The sequence below is a fragment of the Eimeria tenella genome, genomic scaffold, assembly GCF_000499545.2.
Source record: "Eimeria tenella Houghton genomic scaffold, Eth_scaff53, whole genome shotgun sequence".
Taxonomy (NCBI): Eukaryota; Apicomplexa; class Conoidasida; order Eucoccidiorida; family Eimeriidae; genus Eimeria; species Eimeria tenella.
The window spans coordinates 31,483-53,199 of NW_013543405.1; the positions used below are offsets into that span (position 1 = coordinate 31,483).

The following is a 21,717-nucleotide window of genomic DNA, read 5'->3' on the forward strand; positions in this document are numbered from 1 at the left end:
TTACATCTTTGGGGTAGAATGGGTCGCTGATGTCCACCGCCTGTGCTTGTGCGGTTGGCATTCCAGTTCAAATGTGGTGCTTATTTTGGGTCCCCATAAAGCACTTTGGCATGTGTTGCACTCTGCGCTAAGCATAGTATGTGCTGCGCAGCCCTGGTGTCCCGATGAATCGCTTGCTGCTGCTACAGCAATTCCTGTGCCTGCTGTTTGCCTGTCACGTAGCAATCTCCAGGAACCAAGGGTCGGTTCGGAAGCACATGTAACCATTCCTGGGGAGTTAAGCTTTTGTTGGGTACGAAGGGGGGCACCCGGGAGAATTCCTGTCAACTGGCTGTTTTCTTCCAGATGTCTAGAAGGGGGAGAAACCCCAAGTAAGTTGGCAAGAAGCAGCAGCTTCTGCTGTTCTTGTTGCTGGTGCTGCACCTCCTCGTCCACAAATTTAACGCGGCGCCCGGTACTTTCTATGGATCCACTTGCAGCCCCATAAGCAGCCTTGTTGAATGCAGACGTAGGGATTACTTGAGGGAATTGGGTGCCCAGCCCCGCATTCTGCAGCATCCATTGCCACCAGGAAAGCTGAGCTGGCACGTCACACAACTGTGCTTGCTGTTCCTGCTGTTGTCGTAAGGGCTTTTGGGTTGCTGCAGTCCGTCGGCCCTTTAAGTTCGTCTGGGTTCCTATAACTGCAAGAGCATTCGGCTGCCGCTTAAGATGATCCTGAGTTTTCTGCTGCGTTTGTCGCTTAGCGTTCAATACAGCTGAAGAGGATGGCGAGGAACTGGACGCCAAGGCACAAGGGCTTGGTCTAGGAGCCATTTGGGAAGGCATCCCGATGCTTCCACTAGAAGCTATTCCAATAAGACTTTGCTGCAGGCACTCGCGGAGGTAAACCTCATTTGCGAGTTTCTGTCTCAGCTGCTGAAGCTCCTGGTGCTGCTGTTGTATGGTTTCCTGATGCAAATGTCCTAATCGCTCCATCTCTTGTTGTAAGAGCTCCTGAGCCTTCAGCCTCTGCTGTTCGAAAATGCGCCTTGCAGCTGCTGCTCTCCAAGGCAAAAAAATTCTCAGCAGAATCTTGAGTACTCTACGCTGGAAAAAAAGTCTCTGAAGCGTTTTCAGTCTTCTAGTGTGCACTCTCTGTAGCTGCCAGCATTTCCAGGCGGTTCGCAAGAGCCGAAAGGCTTCTTCTGTCTGTTTCGCGCAGCAGCAAACTTCCAACAACTTTTCCAACCGTTTGTTGTCATCCGCGCGGCGCTTTCTCAGAGATATTAGCTCGGCCTCAGCAGCAGCAAAGTTCGCTTGGTGCTCCTGCTGAAGCTGCAGCCGCAAGCACTTTTCTTCCTGTAGCTCCTTCCATAGCTTTTGTTTGACAGACGCCTGAGAGCTTGCAAAACATCGGGCCGCTTCGCGCCGCAACAGCCCCAAAGAGTGCTGCAGCAGCAGAGAAAACTGCTCCTCCTCCTCCCCATGTGAAGCAGCTGAAGTGCCTTTGGGGTTTGAGCCTTCAACCCCCAGTAGATCTTGCGCAGGCAGACGCCATTCGGGAGAGCGATTACATTTTCCCCAATGGGTCGGAGCACTAATTGGAGATGTGGTTTCCTTCGAAGAAATTGCGCACCCTGTTTGTTTGGGACCATCGCTGCCAAAGTCACTCCCGCGGGCGCTGCGTGCTGGTGTTGGGCTGTACGCGTTGCTGCAAGACGCTATGCGGGTGGTCGAGGGCAGGACGTCAGTGGTCTGGTCAGTACTTGACATCCCAGGGGAGAGTCCCAGCAAAACTGGACCCACACAGTTGTGTCTTGTGCTTAATTTAACTTCTTTTGGCTTCAGTTTTCCGGGTGGGCTTGAGGCCTTTCCCAAGTCTTCGCTGAGAGGACTCAGCTGAGGTGTTGACGATCCAGAAACCTGGCTGCCTCGGCGAATGTTTGGAAGGCCTTGCAAACCATTTCTGCCCACCGAAGTAGAGCCAGCTTTAGGGGCAGGCAAGATTGGTCTTCTGAGGGGAGAGTTCCGTGTTAGAAAAATTCCCCTGGAACTGGTTGCTGGCGGTGTCACGGAAGACTCTGTTGACTCGACTTCTGTTGTTTCGCTCCTCAGCCTACGCCTCGTCGACCCCGCAGGCAGCTCAAGCGTGCTTCTGCCAAAGTCCGAAGGGCTGCTGTCAAGGCCTTCTTCTGCAGCAGCCGCCAATCGGAGGCTGGAGGCCCCCAGAGCTGCAATAAGGCGAGCTACGGAAGGGTCATACGCCGCATTTTCGGAGCTTCTTCCCGCAGTTTGCCCTTCAATATTTTCTGTTTCTTTCACTGGAGGAAGAGACGAAAGCTGTGTCGTTGGGGCCGCTGCGGAAACTTTTGGCTGGTTCAGGTTAGTAGTTGTAGACTCGCTAGGAGCCGAAGACGAGGCAGATGCAAGCGACGTCAGCTTTTCTATAGGGGCCTCCGCAGTTACTTTTGCAGGCTTTGATTGTTTCTTAGAAGCTTGAGTAGCGGGAGCTGCATGCGTTTCTTCTCGCGGAGGTTCCTTGCTAGAGGCATCCGTTGCCTTTGATGTGGTATCAGCTGTTGTGGTGGAGGCGGTTGAAGGGACTGAAGGCAGCCTAAGATCTCCCACACTCGACTTTTCGCTGTACTCCTTCAGCGACGCCTTGGTTAGTGATTTAGAAGAGGCGGGAATAGGGGCCGGTTTCCCGCAGTTGGCACTGTGCTTGCTTACCAGCGGCTGGAGAAATGGAGGCATGTGCACAGGCGAGTGAGATATCGAAGGCGTGCTTGTAGGTGTCTTGCTCCGAGACATCATGGATGGTATATCATGGAGAGCGACTGCTGGATTGCGGTGAGGGTTTGCAGACCCCTCTGCTGGCTTGATCGTGTCCCAAGCATCAGTGGCTTTAGGAGCCCACAGAGAAGCGTCTAGTGGGGTAACGGATGGCCAGTCTAGCGCGCATGACTCTAGCATTAACATTTCTTCTTCATAAGGCCAGGGTGATTTCCTTCTTCAGAAGTTCTTCGCATCTAGCATTTTGGTCTTAGCTTTACATTAGCCCAGGGTTGCATTTGCCGCTGCTACTGCAAGTTTCCTCGGGTCGAGACTACAGATACACTGTTGAATGGAGAAAATGGCTCTATCTGTCTTGAACGTCAACGGCGGCAATTCCATCTAATATTGGTCCGAACCGCCCTTAGTACGCAGGGGCTACTAGGTCCACAGTTTCTTTCTGGCAGTCTCTTTTGATTGAAGTTTCCTTCCTATATCCCGGAATCGAGTAATGTCTACATGTACTTGCTTTTGGCTTCTCCTTGTTGTATTTCTCAGTTGTGTAATCTACTAACACGAGGCACACCAGCAGCGGCACATGGGATCTGTTTTAGTGGCTAGTTGCAGGAAGCACCACTAAGTGCCTCGCCGTAAGCTTCGACTGAAACACTCCGATTAAAGTCCTAAAGTGCAACAGAACATCTTACTCAGGAGTGGTCTCCGCATTTTAGAGCTATTCAGGGTCACCTACCAGTCCAGCGGCCCCCCAGCGCCCTTCTCCAGTCCCACTCCGGAAACACCGCTGAACTAAACCAGAACTAATTTGGACTTTTTTTCAAGTTTGTCATGCACTGTGTAAGCATTGGCGCTGCTGGTTGCTTCTGCCCTCAAACTTTGATTTTCATTGAACTCGTTGCCCTGCCTCCCGCTGCCCGAAGTGACCGTGTCTCCATCCCAACAGAGATGGCTTGAAACCAATGAGAGTTAAACCGAAGCGATGAACTTTTTAAAATAAACCTTTGAGTTTTCTGGAATCTGTAGCCTCCTTGAGCAGCTGGAATATGCCAGTGGCGATATACCGACAACGCAGCAGCAGATTCCTCGCTGCTTCTGCATACTGTGCGCAGCTCAACAGCGTTCGCATCTATGCTCTTGAGGATCCCACAAACTCGTAGGGTCATAAAAGAAAAGCACACTGGATAGGCAGGATTATTGAGCTTCGTAGTCTGACAGGGGCGTTTGAAGTGACAAGCAATAGAATCTGTAGTTCCCAGACAAGAAAATTCGCTCAAGCCTTCGCAGGTTTACTACTGCAAACTAGTGACAATGGCTTTGGCCATAGCTTTCGCCCACATGGTAACCAAAAGCGTTTGCCAATGGCAAAGATGCCACTGGAAGTCAAGGCTCCTTCTCGTCTCCATGATTCTTGCTGTTGCTTTCGCTGCGGCATTCCCCATAAACGACACAAACTATGTAACTGCATATAAAGGAGCATCTTCAGGTTAGTTTCTGTTAAATCGGGCTACCTCTAGTTCTACGCAAGTGTGAAAAAGAGGGGAACACCTGACTGAGTGTAACGAGAGAATTTGCGAGCATGAGCTACCTTGCAAAACCGCCGCTGTTCCTATCCTAAGTGTGTTAAACGTTAAGCGAATGCCTCCACTTTGAATTGAAGAAGATAATTCCACAGTGCGTGGAGGCCGCCACAGAAGGCGTAGCCGGCACAAAACGCCACAATCTAGCACAATCTAGCAATCAACTGGTGGATATCCACGTGGCTGGGAGCCTGACAAAGAGAAAAAGCTCACTTTCCATGCCTGTAGCAAACATTTTGTTGCATGCTCCACTTGCACATTTGGCGCAGTAAGCAAGGGAACGAATGAGAAGCTGAACAGTCCTCCGCGCCTGCGAGCAAACTCCAGCGGAAATTCCAATGCTGAACAAGGGGAAAATACAGGGTCCTCACCGGGGACTGGAGGAGCAAAGCCACCGGAAGATCGCAATGGTGGATCCACGGAGAGTGGCGAGAACGAATCCCCTTCTACAGGTGGAGAAAATACAGATTCGTCAGGCAGCGAGGAGAGCGAGCTTCCTTCATCAAGCACTCTAGAGGCATTTGAGGAGGCAATAAAGCGTGCGTGCTCTCCAAGTGTGAGGTCTAGTTTGTTTGACAAGGTTGGAAGCTCCGTGAGCAACCCTACACGCTGACACGATCAATCAGGAGAGCACACTGATTGGCACAGAAAAGCTCAGCACAACAATATCCAGACGCACTGGCTCTGTTGCGCTTTTTTAAAGGATTTATTCAAAGCAACTGTGCTTAGCTGTTATGAACAAATGTGTTTCTCGACTATTGCTTGCGATGTGCCATCTCTGAGAAGGTCTCCGGCGCAGTGGAACAAATGGATCAGTGGATGAACAACTTACTGGGGGCCATGACAACACTAGAGTCCGATCCAACGGCTCTTTACGAGTACTTGAAAGGAACAGGGAGCTTGACTGATGTTCTAAAAAGCAGTTTTCTGTTCGGCTTATCGATTATCGCCGGCGCCATTGTGGCTGTTGTATACTTGCTTTGTTGTCTCCCTACAATTTGCTACAAGTACCTGCGCCGCCTCTGCTGCTGCTCGAAATGCTGCTCTGGAAAGAGTGGACTTTGTTCACGCATGGTGTGGGCAATAGTTATTGCAGCTTTAACTCTCATGGGTATAGTGTTTGCCTGCTTGGTCCTTCACTACCAAAGTCAAGGGGTACACGGCGCCAGGCAACTGCAATGCCAAACCTATGAATTCGCCAACGAGACACTTCGAGGGACCGAAGCACTACAAGGAAATGACACGCAAGCAGACACACCCTTGCCCGATGAATTTGAAGGCCTGCTTCCTCTGGTGGATAATGCGGAGGCTTTGGTTTTGCTTTTCGACGCCAGCAACCCAGACAACGTCGTCGAATTGTCCAAGCAGGCAGCGACAAAGGCTTTAGATGTTGTCCCGATATCAGAAAACATGAATACGGCCATTGGAAATCTAAGTAGTGCGTGTGTAGCCTTTTCTGCAAACAACTCACTTTCGGGGAGCTTCCACAAATCTCTCTGGTGTGATGCTGTAAATGATCCAAGCGCCAGCCTAGACATAGCGGCAATAGAGGAGCAAATGAGCAGCTCGGCCAAAGTTATTGTTGCAGTTGACCCGAAGAAACAGTTAGACAAAATCTTTGAAAAAGTCGAACTTCCAGTTCTGAATGTTAAGGATATTTTTCCGATAGGAACTGTGAAAGAGCTCTTCTTGACGGCATTTGATGCTCTTGCTAGCACTGAGGGGATTGTTTCCAAGGCACTGCAGTGGCTAGACATAGGACTTAAAGTAGACTGCAGCTTCGACTTGGCCATCTTGCTGCTGATAGCTCTTTGGACCATTTGGTTTTTCTGTCGAGGAGCCGGTGCCGGCAGCGGGACTCCAGCACTTCTTTGGAATATATTGGCGTGGGTTGTAGTTATATTTCTCATATTTGGCGGGGCACTAGGCTGGGTCATGACTATAGGAAGGCAGGGATGTAGCATCATCACCAACACTTGCTTAGAGGAGGACAACTGGGAACTGCTATCTGATTACGCTCCTGTCGTCGAACCCCTGATTTCCGAATGCCTTTCAAAAGAAGGTGAGGGAGATATGCTTGCTGCGGTGGGAGCTAAAGAGGCCTTCAACCAAGTGCTGGATACTCTGAAGAAGACTTTAGGAAGCTTTCCTACAGATATGGCCCCTCTTGATGAGAAAACGTCTGGTGAGAACCCCCCAAATCTTATTTGCGTAAAAGCCCCGTGAGCCTTTCACCAGTAGTAAAGAATTATTCGCCCCAATGAACAAAAGCTTTGCCATGTGCCGGATTCTCGTTACTTCTGTTCGATGTGTTGGTAGCATTAGCAGAAAGCTATGTAGATGCGGCCAAATCCTTTGGCGCTCTCGTAACAGTCGACCAAGATTCCGTGGCGAACGCGAGAAAAAACGTCTTCCCTGAATTCTTGAAGGTGAATCCGTATTTTACACTACAGGTGCTCAAAAGCAAACTTGTCGGTGCGCTAAATTAATAAGGATTGTACTGTAGCCACAAGCATGCAGAACTCAGGGAGCAGTCGCGGGAATCTGACGGTATTTTACTATGTCATGTCTACTTAAGGCATTGCGTGTGCTTGCACAGACCTGAAAGTTGGTTAGATGCTTGTTACAGACCAACAACGTATACACACGACCATGTGCAAATCCCTTTTGAAAACTGCTTCTTTCCCCCTTCGCAGATTTAAGCTTCTCTGCAGATTTAGTCCCCGCTTGTTTGCACCATACGCACAAGCAAGTGCATATTATATAATATTTGTATGTACATGCATCGTTACAACTACGTTAAAAAGTGATAGTTGCAATATTCTTCGTCCTTTGAACGCATGCATGGTTGTCTTTGTGGTTCTGAGCCAATATCACAGTTTTGTGTCTACTCTCAAGTTTGCTTAGGTTGCCTCCACACCACTGTTTTTCTCCACAGAAATGGGGCTGTGAAAGCGCATGTTTTATCAGATTGTGCATAATTTTGGCGTGTTGGCCCTATCTGATTTTGCTTCCTGTTTTAAGAGCGGCATGCAAATCCAAGACGTTGACTTAGGTGGAGAAACTCTCTACGGACTTGCTACACTTGAAAGCCTCGTTTCCCCATGGAAGTTGCATGCTCTACACCCTGAGGAGCCAGAAGATGGGGATTTTATTGTAACAGACGTTATACCGATTGAAGCAGATTCGGATTACGTCAAATGGCTTGAAGACCTTAGAGAAAGTAAAGTGAGTGGCTTAGCAAAAATGCCTAGCTTCATCTGTGGGTTATTATGGAATAGATGTAACAGAGCAAAATGCTGTTCCATTTCACATGTTGGACCTGCATACTGCTGGCGAAATAAAAGCTCTTACACCGAATCAGTTTCATCCTAGCCTCACAATATAATTTCTTCCATAGGCCATGCCGAACATGAAGGACTACAGCGTCTAGACCACAACACTCTAGCACAGAACACAGGCTGTGCGCGTTCAAAGCCGCAGTAACTAGGCTGAACTGCATATGTCTGAAGTTCCAAATCGCCATACGCGCGTGCTCTAAGTGTATAAAGGGGAAAAATGCATAATGTGCAATCAGCCGTCGCGCAAAGATCAGTAGTGCATAAAACTGCCGATTTGCGGAGCGTAGAAGGCTGAATTCGTGGCTGCTGGTTCGAACGAGCAAGAAGCAGAAGAAAAGGCAGAAAATTTCAGAGTTTGGACAAAAAACGGCATTTGGTGGCTACAACAGAAGCAAAAGGTGCTGGGAACAAAATACAAATGCGTTCAAGAAGGACAGGAAAGCTCATGCAGTTACGCCGAGATGTTTGGACTCGATTCAAGTCAAATGCAAGCATCCTACATGAACACGCAGCAGCTTGCTGCTGGTCAAAACTGTAAGCGCAAGGCGGACGATCCTTTAGAAGTGGTCTAACACTGAGGCAGTTTCCTTCTGCCTTCTCCTAGCTTCGTTTTCGGCATTCTAGAGTCGCGTGTTAGCAGCAGGCTTAAGCATAGGCGGTGGCCTAGCTGGCTGCCCAGTTTCAACGCCCCTAAATTTTCCTGACCACTGTGGTTGTGATGCAATTTTTGCCTGCACAGATTTACGAGTATCATCGTGCCTCGTCAACGCAGGTAATGCTAAAGCTGGCATCACCTTCCACTCAACACGGAAGCGCACCACCCCCAAAATAATCGAAGTGATTTAGTTTATGCAGTATCGTGGAATCGCGAATTGCTTGCGGCCTACTTGTCATCTCCGCAGTGTTGGACGCAGTCGCGGTGCTGAACGATAAAACAGTTTACGTGTTGGAGGACCTTCAGGAATCGCTGAACTGCCGCTTCCTTAGGCGAAACGTTGTCCAGGTCGCTGTCCTTGCTTGCGAATCCACCGTCTCCAGCTTTTATTACGTGAGCTGAAACTACATAAGCACTGAGGCATGCGCAGTCGAAATTCAAGCCGAAATGCAGAGGAATGACTTCTGCAAGTTTTTGTTTCTTACTATCGCTGGCGCCGCTGCATTTCCTGCTGCATCTTCAGGTGGCTATGTACAGAGCACTAGGCGGTGGTGTGGCTTGTTTGGTCCTCCTCGCGCTATTTATACTATGGTTCAAACTCAAGTTTGGCAAGGAGACTAAAAAGAGCTCTTCAGGAGAGAAGGCTTCTGTGTAGAGATGCCGCAAGGATGTGTAAAATATTCTAAGCGGTGCATTCACCGATGAACTTTCTTCGCGCTATTGTTGAAGATCATTTGAGATATTAAACAAGCTTTCAGTTGCATAGCGTGCTTGTGGAGCCAGCTGTAGATATGGAGCAACTCTTCTGCGCGTACCTAGGATTGGCAACGGTAATTTTGCCCTTCTCGCGAATATATCAGACAGAAAACTAACCTAAGAAAATTTTCGCAGGGGGTGATCGGGGCGTGCACATCTTTGTGGGCATCATATCACGGATTTCAGGGGGCATATTACTTGCCTGGTGAGTGTAAAAATGCACGATGACTGTACAGTACTACAGATATTCAACAAGCTGAAATCTCAAGAATCTGGGGAATATGTTAATACTTTACGGTAGTACAAATATTCTGCAAGCTGAGTTGCCCAGACACTGAGGGCTATGCTGGTGGAAGGAAACGTTTGTCCACTATTAATATAGCTGAATATGCACACATATTTTTATCCACTAGCAAAGCCCCCCGGATCTGGGTAGCTCAGCTCCGTGAATACGCGTATTACTGACTGAGCTGTATACTAGACAAGCAAGCTTCAAGAATCTGCCACTTAACGAAATGCGAAGAAGAAACGCATCAATTTGCAGGTGTGTCAGATACATGCACAGCAGAGATGAAAACTATTGAGGCATGTTAAGCATTAGCAGAGCTTTTGTGGGCTGAATATGAGTGGTTGTTAGCACCTCAGAACGGGCACAATACTAAAAACGTGTGGATACACGCCCCGTCTGGTTCATGTAAAATATGGGACCGAAAAAATCCTGGCTTCAGCTCCAAAGAACCTTTTTAGCTTGGGCATTGTGAATGATTTGTCAGTAAGAGTAATGAAGCCAGACAAATCTAAACAGTCTTTCCTTTCTGTTGCAATGATGAAACCTTCCTAATCCTGCAAGGCTGACGCCACGCATATCATTGCCAAACCTCCAGGAAAATCAGATGTTGGTGGGCGTCAATTTATACCTTTCAAGCTAGGCAAATGTGATTGTCAGTTGCAATTTTTTTCGGAAAGAGTTCCTGCTTGAAAGAGGCAGATGGGGCATCCATTCGGAACAAAAACGCCTGGCCTTTGTACGCTTACAATTCGCTGAGAAACACTCAGCATCGCATACATTCCAGCCTCGCCAACTATTTCCAATACTCAAATAGCGATGTTGTTATTTCCCTTACCACTAGTGGACCCAGAGTGGCATAAGCCCCCACAGGAACGAGTTTTTGCGATTATTTGGCCCGCGGTGAATCTAAAGGAGTTAGAAGCACGATGATCTAGCTCATGAGCCAGCTGGGCGTACAAGCGTTGCGCTGATTACGTCTGCGGTGAATCTGGTCAATCATTTGGCTCTTCTGGGTTGTACTACCACTTAAGATATTTCCGTAGCCGCCAGGCCTCCTGGCGGCTACGGGGGGCAGCTGTATAGGAGTTTGTATAGGAGTTCGGGCGGGAGCACACCGAGTCAACTATGGAGGGCTCGCTGCGAGGCACTTCACAAAGTACCCTGCAGGAAAAGGAAAGCTGTATCTCTGAGACTAAAACAGGCGCTAGACAAAACGCCCTAGATAACTGTGGGAGGAGTCAAGCCATGTTACTTGGCAGAGACAGGCCTACACGCGATTAATCGTCTGGGGGTATCGCACAAGGCGCAACTCTCCCAAGCATCGATGGTAGCATGCGCTCAAGGCCGCCTGCACTAGCGTATCATAGGTTTGCCGTGACAAATACACTACAGATCTGCAATTTATAGAAAGGAACGCGAAAGTGAACTCGTCGAGCTCCCCACGACACAAACGCTGTGTGGGGCAGCAAATAACATTCAATAAAGCCGCACTTTATGAAAGGCGTCAAAAGCATTCAGCGAACCCAGCGAACCACCTGCGCAATTTGAACGGTGCAATCTGCCAGAGTGGCCTGGCGTAAGTGCCTGATGCAACACCGCCGCAACGAAGACGCTTAGAGCGGAGTTGCAACAGGCAGTTTCCCCAGTGCTTCTAAAATGCTCTGCAGCACCAACTGCAAACAGGTTTGTAAAAGCCTGCGCAGCACACGTTGCACACGACTCTTCAATAGCTTGACACCCCCAACAGCAGCCCGCTGTCGAAGAACAAAAGCAGCTTAGCTCCAAGTTCTCCTGATTAGCCGTTCTCTACTGCCACTCGGCTAAGTAGATACGCATATACTGCAAGCACTGCTTCAAGTTCCTTGAGCTAATTTGCTGACGCGAGCAAGCAAGCTCTACTAAGGTACTAAAACTAAGGATATGAGCCTTCATCTGCGTCCTGTGCCACATTCAGCGGCTTCTACTCGTTAGCAGTCTCGAAAATGCGGACTACACTTTGCATAATTAAATGGTGGAAATAACCAATGTACATTAACAAAACTGAGTGTTAAAGTAAATATTCCGAAATCGTGTTTTTTCCATTTCGGTTCTGGGCGTGCAAACTCTTCGCCTTGCACTTTACTAGATTCTAGGGTGCACAGAAGCATATTGCTGAGCATTAGAATCGGCATCTCAGACAGATTTAGTGTAAAGTGTTGACGCAGAAAACTATTTGTGATGGAGAGGCAAAGGGAGCTCACAACCGTTAGTGCTAGGTAAAAACTGAAAGGCAATACTTCAAAGAGGGCAAGCGTAAAGCGCAAAAGACATCAACTCGGCTATGCGAAAACCAAAAGCCAACAATCAAAAGGTGAGAAACGAGAAGCAAACAACAACATGCGAAATGCTAGAAGCTCTAGGCAACACTGGTTGGGGAAAGGTAAACGGCTGATCCTTCAGGCCGAAGAAAAGAAAGAATGAACGTCCAGTCTTCAGAAGTTACGATGCAAAAAGAAATTTTAGCACCATGGTAAAGAAGGATGGAGTTGAGGGCTCCTGAAAACAGCAAGAAGTACTAAGTAAACGGCATGGCCTGGCAAAGCTAAGGCATTGAACGTGAAGACAAGAACTCAACAAACGCAAAATGAAACTTCGGACGCTAAGAAGCTCCGAGGTAACGAGTGAAAAATGATGGTCCAAGGAGCCGAGAAGTGGAAGATAAGTTACGATCCTTCCGTGTTGGAAAAGGCTCACTCGCAGGTCTGTTTAGGCGCATTTACCGTGCAAGAATAGTAGTACCTTCCAACTCTTCAAGTATTCAAAGAACTGGAAAATTGCTGCATAAGGTGAAAGGCACTGACCTACCTAATCATAATAAGGCAAATATATTCTATATTTTAAGGCAAACTGGCGCCGATATTACAAACGATTAAGAGAATTTGGAGTGGCGTACAGAATTTACAAGGTGACAAAGAAATCACGGGTGGGTTGAAGCCATACGACAGGTTGTCAAGTCTTGGTGGCAAGTCAAGCAAATGTCGTTGGTCATTGATATACATGGCTTCAGAACTCTAAGCAGTTCAAATGGAAGCGGAAGCGCTACTTGACTAGAGAGCTTCAAGTAGTTCAAACGGAAGCGGAAGTGGGCAGGATTCAGTTCAGTGCTGTGTACTGTCACGCAGGTTCTGTTCTCTGTGTCTCCGCACCTATGTAGCACCTCCTCTGCCACGGCATGCTGCATATCCTCTCAAATCCTCCTCTTCGCTCCCTAAGCTAAGAACTTCGAGCGCCTGTAGGGGTGGAGGGCGCGCTTGCCTTGATCCGGAAAGCGAAATTTCGCCGAATTCATGCGAGGCCGGCCTCCGGTCCTGCCATGCATCATCGTCTTCTGTAAGAATGTTCGGCGTCGGAGCATTCTTAGCGGAGAAGACGATGCTTCATTCTTCTTCATCTCTACATGTTGTCCGCTTGCATCTTCTGGAAAATCTTAAAGCGGTGATGCACGAATCTGAAAGTGAGTTTCACAGGAAAACCCGATCTATACATATCGTGGGCGCCTCTCTCATGGCCAAGGACTAGAGAAAGCTGTCTGAAGTTGTGCCCGATTCGGTCTTCTTCTCGACAGTGAATATGCGGCAGTAGAGATCAAACGAAAGGTGCATGAGTTCCTGTGTTTATGATATATAGCGTGCCTCCTTCCAGTACGAAACTCCCTGTATACTTCGAAAGTTTTGCAGGTGCGCTTTGTAGAGACCAGTGGGCCTGTGGTTGCAACTGGAAGTGAATGCAGTGGGCCAAAAACAGTAAATTTGTTTTTAAAAAAAGCAAAACCTTCTTAAATTGGTAGAAAAGGCCACTGAACCGACGTAGATTGTTTTCTCCTGCTGCATGCACGAGACCAAGACATCCCGAGCAATTCAGTAAACGAGTCTTTCGTAGCTTTCTCTCGATTTTCAAGCATTTCAGTCGAGCTCCTTTAAGGTTTAGGTCTGCATGTTCTATCTACGGCATTTTTTCGCTCACTCTAATGCTAGTTTCAGCTTGCTTTACTGGCGTGCTCTCGGTCCATTAGGCCACAGTTTTGTGCCTGTTTTACGAGGCACATATCCACGAAAGCCACAAAATAATACGAAAAATGTTTACGGTTGCTTTATTAAAAACGCATTAAGGATTTTAAAGCGTGGAAAACTCAAGGAAAAGTCAGGCGCTGTCGGCACTGGGGACAGGGGAAGTGAAGCGTGTAGCCTGTGTTATGCAGACTGGGGAGGTAAGCCCCAATAACTTCAGCAAATTCAGCACAAATACGGTCATTTTGAGCATTTTTGGCATTTTTTTAAATTCAAGTTGGCAAGTGCGTCCGCGCAAATATTTCGGTCTGCATAATTACTGGATTGGGCTACGTGTACTAGACTACTCTACGTTTCTTTGCCGAAAAGTAAGCCCTAGCAAAAACTGCAAGATTGCTCGAGTTACAGCTCTGACGGAAGAAGCTATCCATTCGCTAGGCAGCAACCTTTGGATGACTAAACTGTACGCTTGATTCTACGTTGTTTGCAGAGCAAATGCGGTCTCGACGCTACAGCGTTAAGGGGTGCCTGTGTAGACGCTGTGGCAATTATGCTCCACAGAGTGACTGTCAGAATTTTTGGCACCTGCTGTTGCAATATCATATAGGTAGTTCTGTGAATCAGCAGTTGCACTGCAGTCCACGACTGACGCAGGTTGTCAGTGTAACGCCTACCTTCATCTGCATGGACTGAACGAGACGCTTTGTGTGCGTGGCTTTAAATTGAAACATTCATGATTTGCTGTGCCTATCGCTGAGCTGATCATATCACACAGCGTCGCTGCTGTTTGATTATTGCGTGAGATAGCAACGCGGCCAGCATTTTCTGACCCCACACAATCCAGCCGCGCCAAGTCACACCTTTTCCTTAAGGCATGATCGTGAGTGCTTTTTCCCATGCGGCACGGCAACAGCCTTGAACTTGTGCGCAGCCTCAACCGCAAACCGTTTTCGCCTCAAGGCTATTTCAAATGTGTCTTTCTGGTAAAGCACCCCTTGTGCCGCAGACAGTACGTCAGGGTGTTGACTCATCTAAGGCCCACCTACTGTATCCTGTTTCTTTCAAGATGCTTATCACATCATCTAACGCTGAAGCATGCTTGAATAAGTGTCGAATAATATTGTCGCTGGGCTGGTAAAAGTGCAACGCTGGCCCTTACCTGGCTGCTAGCGTGGTGCCCACTGAGTTCACTTTAGCCGTCTAAGCCAAGTATTCTTGTATTGTCTCCTTTTTAAAAAATATGCACTTAAGTAAAAGAAACGGTCGGTAAAGGAAAGTCGGAAAAATGGACCTATTAGACTGAAACACCCGACGCCACAAAAACACCCTGACATTGTAGGGTCGCAGCTAACACCTGATATCAGGCTTCGCTACGTAGCTTTTAGGGTACATTGACCATTCGAGCTGTGTCCTTTTAGTGTCAGATGTGGACTGAACAAGCCCTGTTTCTCAATCCACGTAAGGCGTGCATTCAAAGAGCGTAAACGCATGCCTCTAGGGTGCCTCCTTTGAGGACAAAAGGCGCCAGGGACCCGGAGGTGACGGCGACTGCTGCCAGGGCGTTTGCAATTTGCCGTTTACTCAGAACAGAAGAACAGTAGATGGACGGTCCTGCTGGGTCGCAACTGGGCACTTCCCGAAGAAAATGGAATCGGCTGTAAGAGAATGCCTCGTCCCAACCAACCCGAAATCGTTCCAAGGACTCCTAGGTTCATATGTTCGTATTGCGCCTTCAAATGGTATGCATTCATTCCAGTATTCCTCTTTCAAAATCAATTGTTGTATTTTCGCTCATTAAGTGGGTGAATTTCTTGCCATTGGTTGTACCGCACATTGGAGTCATTTGCACTTATATCCCGCTGCCACAAAAAGACACTAAACTGACGGCTCCTGATTATAGACAATGATGCCGGTTATAACCCTTTCCGAAGTACAGCTCCCTGTAGTAGATATTCACTTGGCTGCAAAGATACTGACGTATTTTGGGAACCGTGCAGGAGTGAGTTAACGGTTTTTGTCATCGGGGTCTGACTCAGAACCAAGTAGAGGGGCACCGCGGTGAACTCTCCTTCATTTTCACCGTCCCATTTTACCTAGTAAGCGTATGCAAGCAACGAATAAAAACCAGACTTTGATCGTGGGTAAGAAAACTCTGCCAACGGTGGCTAGGAGGATTTCATCACCACTCTGACGTCCAACGGGGAGCCAGCTGCGCACGCTTCCTTTTGTTGCGCGATACTAAACAAAAAGTGTGACTTTCCGTTCTCAGCGAAGACACTTCCACTTAAAAGTTTTTTGCACTAGTTGCGGGACTGTTTCTTCCGGGCAGCGGACAATGCGCGCACAAGTTTGCTCAGCGGCGTCAGCCTGACCGCGCGCCGCCCGTTCTGCCCTGTTACACGCAGCAGCAACATCCCCGTGATTCCTCTGCCTCTTTTGACGTCGTTTATATTCCGTTAATTTTCCCCGCAACACTCACACCGCAATATATCCTTCTTCCGGGCCGGAAGCGCCCTCCAAACCGAAATTCTCCGTCCATCGGATATTCTGCCTGTCTATTCGGAGTAAATTGCATTTGGTTACGCCACTGATCTTTTACCTTCTATGTCTGTTGGTATTACGCTGCGCTGAAACCAAAACGGCATCACTGCACTGCGTTCACACACACTGCACTGCAGTTCAGACCCGCTAAAGATCCTGCGCGTGTGGCAGGCTCTGGCAATGCTTCCACCGGTTGGTCTGGCCATTTCTCCTCATGTTCAGCTGCCGACACATTTTCTTAAGTATTTGCCCATTCTATTTTATCCAGGAAACATTCACGCTTCAGCCACTTCCTGGAAGTGTCGCGGCGCTTATCAGTGAAACCCGAAGTTATAGAGCGTACCGGGCTAAAACCCGGTGCTGAGGCTGACGGTACACCAGTTAACAGTTCTACGAGTTTTTTGTTGCTCATACGTTTCTTGCGAAAAGTGGAAATTCGGCTTTCTCACTGGGGGCGAGTTTGTATTTGGAAATTTTGGAGACGCGCCCGGGATCATTGAACCAGGTGGGTTGCCACCAATCCGTTTCGGAGAGTTGGTCTGGTTGTACCACTGCCCGTCAAAAACTGGTTTGTACAGGCAGAGGCATAATCAAGAAAGTGGCGGTTGGCCGTTAACAGTTGCCGTCCTTGTGGGGGGTTCATGATCTCGCTGGTGACGAGGTGAGCAGAGCACTACGAAGTCGTTCACGTAACATTCCTAACTGCTTCGGCGGGTTCATTTTACTCAAGACTTCTTTTAAGGGACAACTGAAAGCGATCCAGCCAATCAATAAGTATAATGGCAAGGGCGACGGCACGTGACAAGCAAAGCCCCAAATCGCACACGACCTCCGCAGCTGCTTCGCGAAAATTGAAAACATCAGATCAAAGGGATGTAGATCCGCAAAGCAGCTGCTGACAAGTTACTGGCTACCTGAACGGAAATTTTTGCCGCTGACTGCCGTGGCAGCTGCTGCTGTTCACAGAAGAAATCGCTAGACGCTGAAAGAGGACACCAGGGGCAGATTTTTGCTACATGATCTGCCTCATGTATACCTAAGTTCGAAGATTTACTGAACGTGCAAAGAAATAGAAAGGTGGAAACGTTCCTCAGTCGCCTGAGGCTGCGATGCAAAAGGTATTCTCCTATTGAAACTCTGAAGCATTTCCCTCCCAAATACAAGATTTGACGTAGTCGAGCCTTTCGGGGGGGGCGCAACTGTGAAAAGAAAGGGATAAGCCTCTAGGAGTGGAAAAAATGAATATCACCCTACGGGCATACAGGAAACGCGGGCTCCCAACGAAGCGATTGACATCGTTCTGTTGGTAATCGCAAGCTAAAGCTGGACTTCAGCACTTGCTCATGGCTCTCCGGCTACTTCAGCCATAAAGGGTGACAATAAGGCAAAACGAAATCTTTTTTCTCTTATGGAGAGCAATGCGGAAATTGGCCTAGGAGAACAGGACGTTGGTTAAGATGTCACTGCATGCTTTTGAGCTGCCCCATCACGAAAGGATTAAGGAATTACATTTTCTGCAGGAGTAAGCCTGCGCTACGGAGCCAAAAGTCAAAAGAAATTTAAAGTGAACTGGCATAAATACTGTGAGGGCCTGCTTTTCATAATGCTCAGAACAAAGCTTCCTGGCATTCCACGAAGGCACTCTCACACAGGCTGATAAGGACACCATAGAGGTAAGGGCATTACAAAGAATTATTAGGTGGACGGTTTGAAGACTCTTCTCTAAACAGACGGCTAGCGGCTAATACTCGCAGGTCTTGATTCTTAGGCAGTTGAAAGAGCAACTACGCAAGTAGCGACCCATGCGACAAGGCCTCAAGTCCGGGAACGGGCCAGGCCTACCTCCTAGCTGGCGTTTCCAATTTCCCTAGATCAGAAAGCTCAATTGACATCCAGGACATCCCCTATCCATACTGCGTCCCTACATTATCCGTGGTGCCAATAGGTGTCTCGGCGGAGGCTCCTCGCCTGGGCAATCTGCTTGAGGCCAGAAACGAGGCGTACTGCTCAAATACCCGCCAAGGTTGGCCTCTTCTTGCCAGCAATGTTGAAGGCCAAGCATACTGCTTTTTTCTTCATGTCACCTGAATAGTAAACAGTTTTCCCAAGAAAGCCGGAAAATGCATTTTTCGCGTTGCGGCGTAGAAATAGGTGGCAGACAGAACCGCGCACGTTTCATCACAGAGAGCCACCACAACGATTCACCCGTAGCCGAGAGAAAGCTCTTAGGGACCAAATCATTAAGGCGTGTGAAGAGTTGCCTCTACGACCGGACCCCTTCAGTAAGCTTCTAGACAAAGCTAAAATGGCTCACACTTCGTGTCTCCCAAGGGCAGAATAAGGCCTTGGAGTGACGAGAACAAAAGTGCATCCTTTGCCGTCTAAAGCACAAGAAATTTTCCTCAGCGTCTAGTCTACGTTAGCAATACTAAATTCTTTTTCTTCGGCTTTTAGACACAATGAACGTGTGTTTGCTACAGATAAGCATGAGAGTACGCGGTACACGCCCACTGAAGACATTTGCTTTCGAAGGTAGCGTCCATTGAGAAGAGGGGATCGCTCGCAACCGTCTGGGACGATGACAAGCTCTCGCTGTCCTGAAGCTTCATTTCCCAGCCAGAGCTCCTACGGGAATGGAGGAGCTGCACCACAGGCATATTCGTTCTAGTATGGAATCCACGAGTCGGGCCAACGGCATTATTCCCTGTCGGGCGTTGGGCATGCGCCAAAGAGTAGAACGGCACGCTTGAGCTTCTGCCTGGGCCACATGTACGCAGAGTTGACGCTGGAGCGGCCTTTGCCGCTTGACTCGCACTAGGTCTGCATGCGCCTTCTTAGGTGACTCGTTACGAGACAGATGTATCATGTCACTTTTGCAGAAGAGACATCGCAGAATATATTTAGAAAGGAAAAATGTAAGGTCCTGTAGAAACTGCGAAGATTGCACCTCACTGTAGAATTGAGGTGTCCACAAGACGCCTGATGCACGGATGCGCGTCTGACCATGAATGCACAGCAGTTAGCTGGGGCGCCCCTGCTGAGTGAGCTATGCGATATGCACAAGTAATGCGAGCGTTACTTTAGGCTCTGTCTTCTTTAGGAAGCATCTGCATGCGGGATTTCTGCGGCTTTCCATGCATTCTGGAGATGTGAGCCTGCCTCATCAAAGGAATTATTTTCCATGCTTATGCTTGCAGAGCTCTTTGCACGTAGTTCGCCTTCAGGTGGCACAGTATTAACAAGATGAGACTCGTCATTACCAAGTTTGTTAGTTTGGCTTGTCTGACAATCAATCGCGTCATGAAGTTCTTTCGAGGGGTTTTGTTCTGCCGTCGCTAGCAACGAATTTGCCGCAGAATCGTCCTTGGCAGAGCGTAGCCGCAAGTTCAACTTTCTCATAGCTCTGGCCCTCTGTCGTTTTCTTCGCAGACGGCTGTCGAATGGCCTCACAGTTGCACGGAGATGGTTCGCTGAAGCTGCGGCGCAGCAGTGGGCTGCTGCAATAAAAAAATATAGCCCGGCAAATATAGCCTGTTCAATTAACATACGGCGGGTAATCTTTAAGGCATTTTCCCGCTGCTCCGGCTGCATAGTCCCGTCCTGTTGCAGAATTTCTTGTCTCGTTTGTAGTAGGCGCACGTTAGAGAGCCCAACTGCGGCGAACGCTATTGAGTACAGAGCATAGAGTACCTCTAAAAGCACCAGGCCAACAAGAAGAACGTGGCTTTTGTTCCATGCTGCTAATGCGCCAAGTATGCAACCAACAACTGAGCAGCATATAAAAGCAATCGAGGAGGAGAGATTTGCAGAGCTTAATGCTATTTCAGCTCCGCATACAGCACAAGTGACTAGCAATGCAGAAAAGCAGCTAATCAGGGCAGGGAGAACACGAATGCGCTGAAGTCGGCGAGCAATGCGAATATATGATGGGCGTTTATCAAAGGGTATATCCAATTCTTCTTCTGCATCAGAAGGTCCTTCAGCTTGGGGTGCCAGCTGTTGTTTTTCTTTGGAACGAGCCTCCAAGCTGCCACTATTTGATACTACTGGACGATTCCATGAGTTATTATCTTGTAGGTTGTCAGCGCATGAGTTAAGCAGATCAAGCACATGCCTTTCCGAGGAAGAAGGCAAGTTCTCAAGGCCACTAACTGCGTCGAAAGCAATGCTTGTTCCTAATGGACTAGTTGGTACGCTATGCTCCTGACTACAGAAGCTAGCATTTCTTCCACCGGAAAGGGTCTCTCCGGCCTCCTGCATTGTTGCCTTTTGTTGGAGAGCTTGATTTGGATACTCTCCGAACTTAGTTGGTGGCTGATAGTTCATCGATAAATTGCTACGTTGTCGGTTTCTTTATACACAGAGGGGTTCCCTATTCACGAAGTCCAAAGAGTCCAAATAATGCACGCCGTGAAGAGGAAAGACGGCGCTTACACTTCCAATGCATTGCTATCATGCTAAAATGATTAAATATTCTGCCAAAATTTGGAAAAGGAGCACGGTCAGTTCCATCTGCAGTGCTGGCATGCGGGCGAATCACCGCGTGGCAAACACTGTAATCCTTTTGAAGTGCTGTGTTCCTGTATTAACGTCTGGAAACAGTGTAAATGCATCAAATGCCTGGTTGCACACCGTTACGCTTTGTGGAACAAGACGGTGTATACTATATAGCGAATATCGCCGTTTGCTGTAGTAACATTCTTAGTGATTCCCGTCGTAGGGCTGCGGCCGAGCTGTCCTTGGCATGTTCCACTTTGTGAATATTTGAGATACGTTATTTTCTCGTGAAGTCTTGAGAAGATATTTGGGTTGCTCACATTGGTAGCCTATCCAGAAAATTCAACCAGAAGTATGGATCAAATGAAAACAGGCCTCTGGATTGCCTCTTGACGAAACGGCCACCGGGAGGCAGCTGAATCACCGGCATCAAATTTTGGAGAAAAATAAAATAGAAGCTGAAACATCAACTAGTCTTAGTAGTTTGCCCGCCTTATGTACTTTCATTATTATGCAAGGTAGCGGTAGTATATACGTAAGTGTTCCTCCGTAGTCCTGTGCTCAGTTCCTGTAATGTGTGTCAGTGCTACAATAGATCCAATACGTTGCTTGTAGCGGCTGGCTTAGGTGCAAACCTCTATGAGCCCCCCACAACACGTGAAAAATCGAAAACGCTTCACAGACAAGCCCCGGAGCTCTAGTAAAAGTGAGCTGCGCGTGCAGGACGTGACATTGCCACATGCACAGAGCCGCTGCCCTCCTTTAACCTGGGACTTGCACGGCCTACAATACACGTGCTACACTGTTTTTACAAAGTTGCTTTTGTAACGCATTCAACATTTGTTCCCGCGTAAATGCGTTGGAGCAGTCCTATTCTGCTTCTTAAGGCAACTTTCGTACCTCACTGTTTTTCGTCGCCCTGGCCTACTAATATCGGCAAAATCCAACTGTCTTTTCATACAGGTAAGCTTTTTCCCAAAACTCCAGCATATATATTCGATGTTAAATTGCCTTTGCTGCTGGGCAGCGCATGTAACTGTGTTTCATTTGGCATCGTCTCACTGTTGAACAAGCATAAGCAAAATTCCAGTTATGCTGAAGAACCTGACCTGCCACACTTCAACACTTCTCTGCCAGCTCTTATGGGCTTGTTCGCTCGTAAAATGTAATGCACCATGATGTTTTGTCGATATTATATTTGGGTCTTCTCCTCTGGTGGCATAAGCGTCGTGCAGGTTTGCGG

The 21,717-nt window shown here is 48.1% G+C and overlaps 2 protein-coding genes across 2 annotated transcripts; one reads left to right on the forward strand and one right to left on the reverse strand.

The window, feature by feature from the left end:
* ETH_00023485 (uncharacterized protein) lies at window positions 1-2,961 on the reverse strand (the record flags this gene model as incomplete). The annotated part of the gene is made up of 1 exon (XM_013377461.1): window positions 1-2,961. One exon carries the CDS (start codon window positions 2,959-2,961, stop codon window positions 1-3), a length of 2,961 nt encoding a protein of 986 aa, XP_013232915.1.
* Window positions 2,962-5,156: 2,195 nt separating this feature from the next.
* On the forward strand, window positions 5,157-9,000 carry ETH_00023490 (uncharacterized protein; the record flags this gene model as incomplete). The annotated part of the gene is made up of 4 exons (XM_013377462.1): window positions 5,157-6,534; window positions 6,723-6,778; window positions 7,320-7,577; window positions 8,869-9,000. 4 exons carry the CDS (start codon window positions 5,157-5,159, stop codon window positions 8,998-9,000), a joined length of 1,824 nt encoding a protein of 607 aa, XP_013232916.1.
* Between the last annotated feature and the right edge of the window lie 12,717 nt (window positions 9,001-21,717).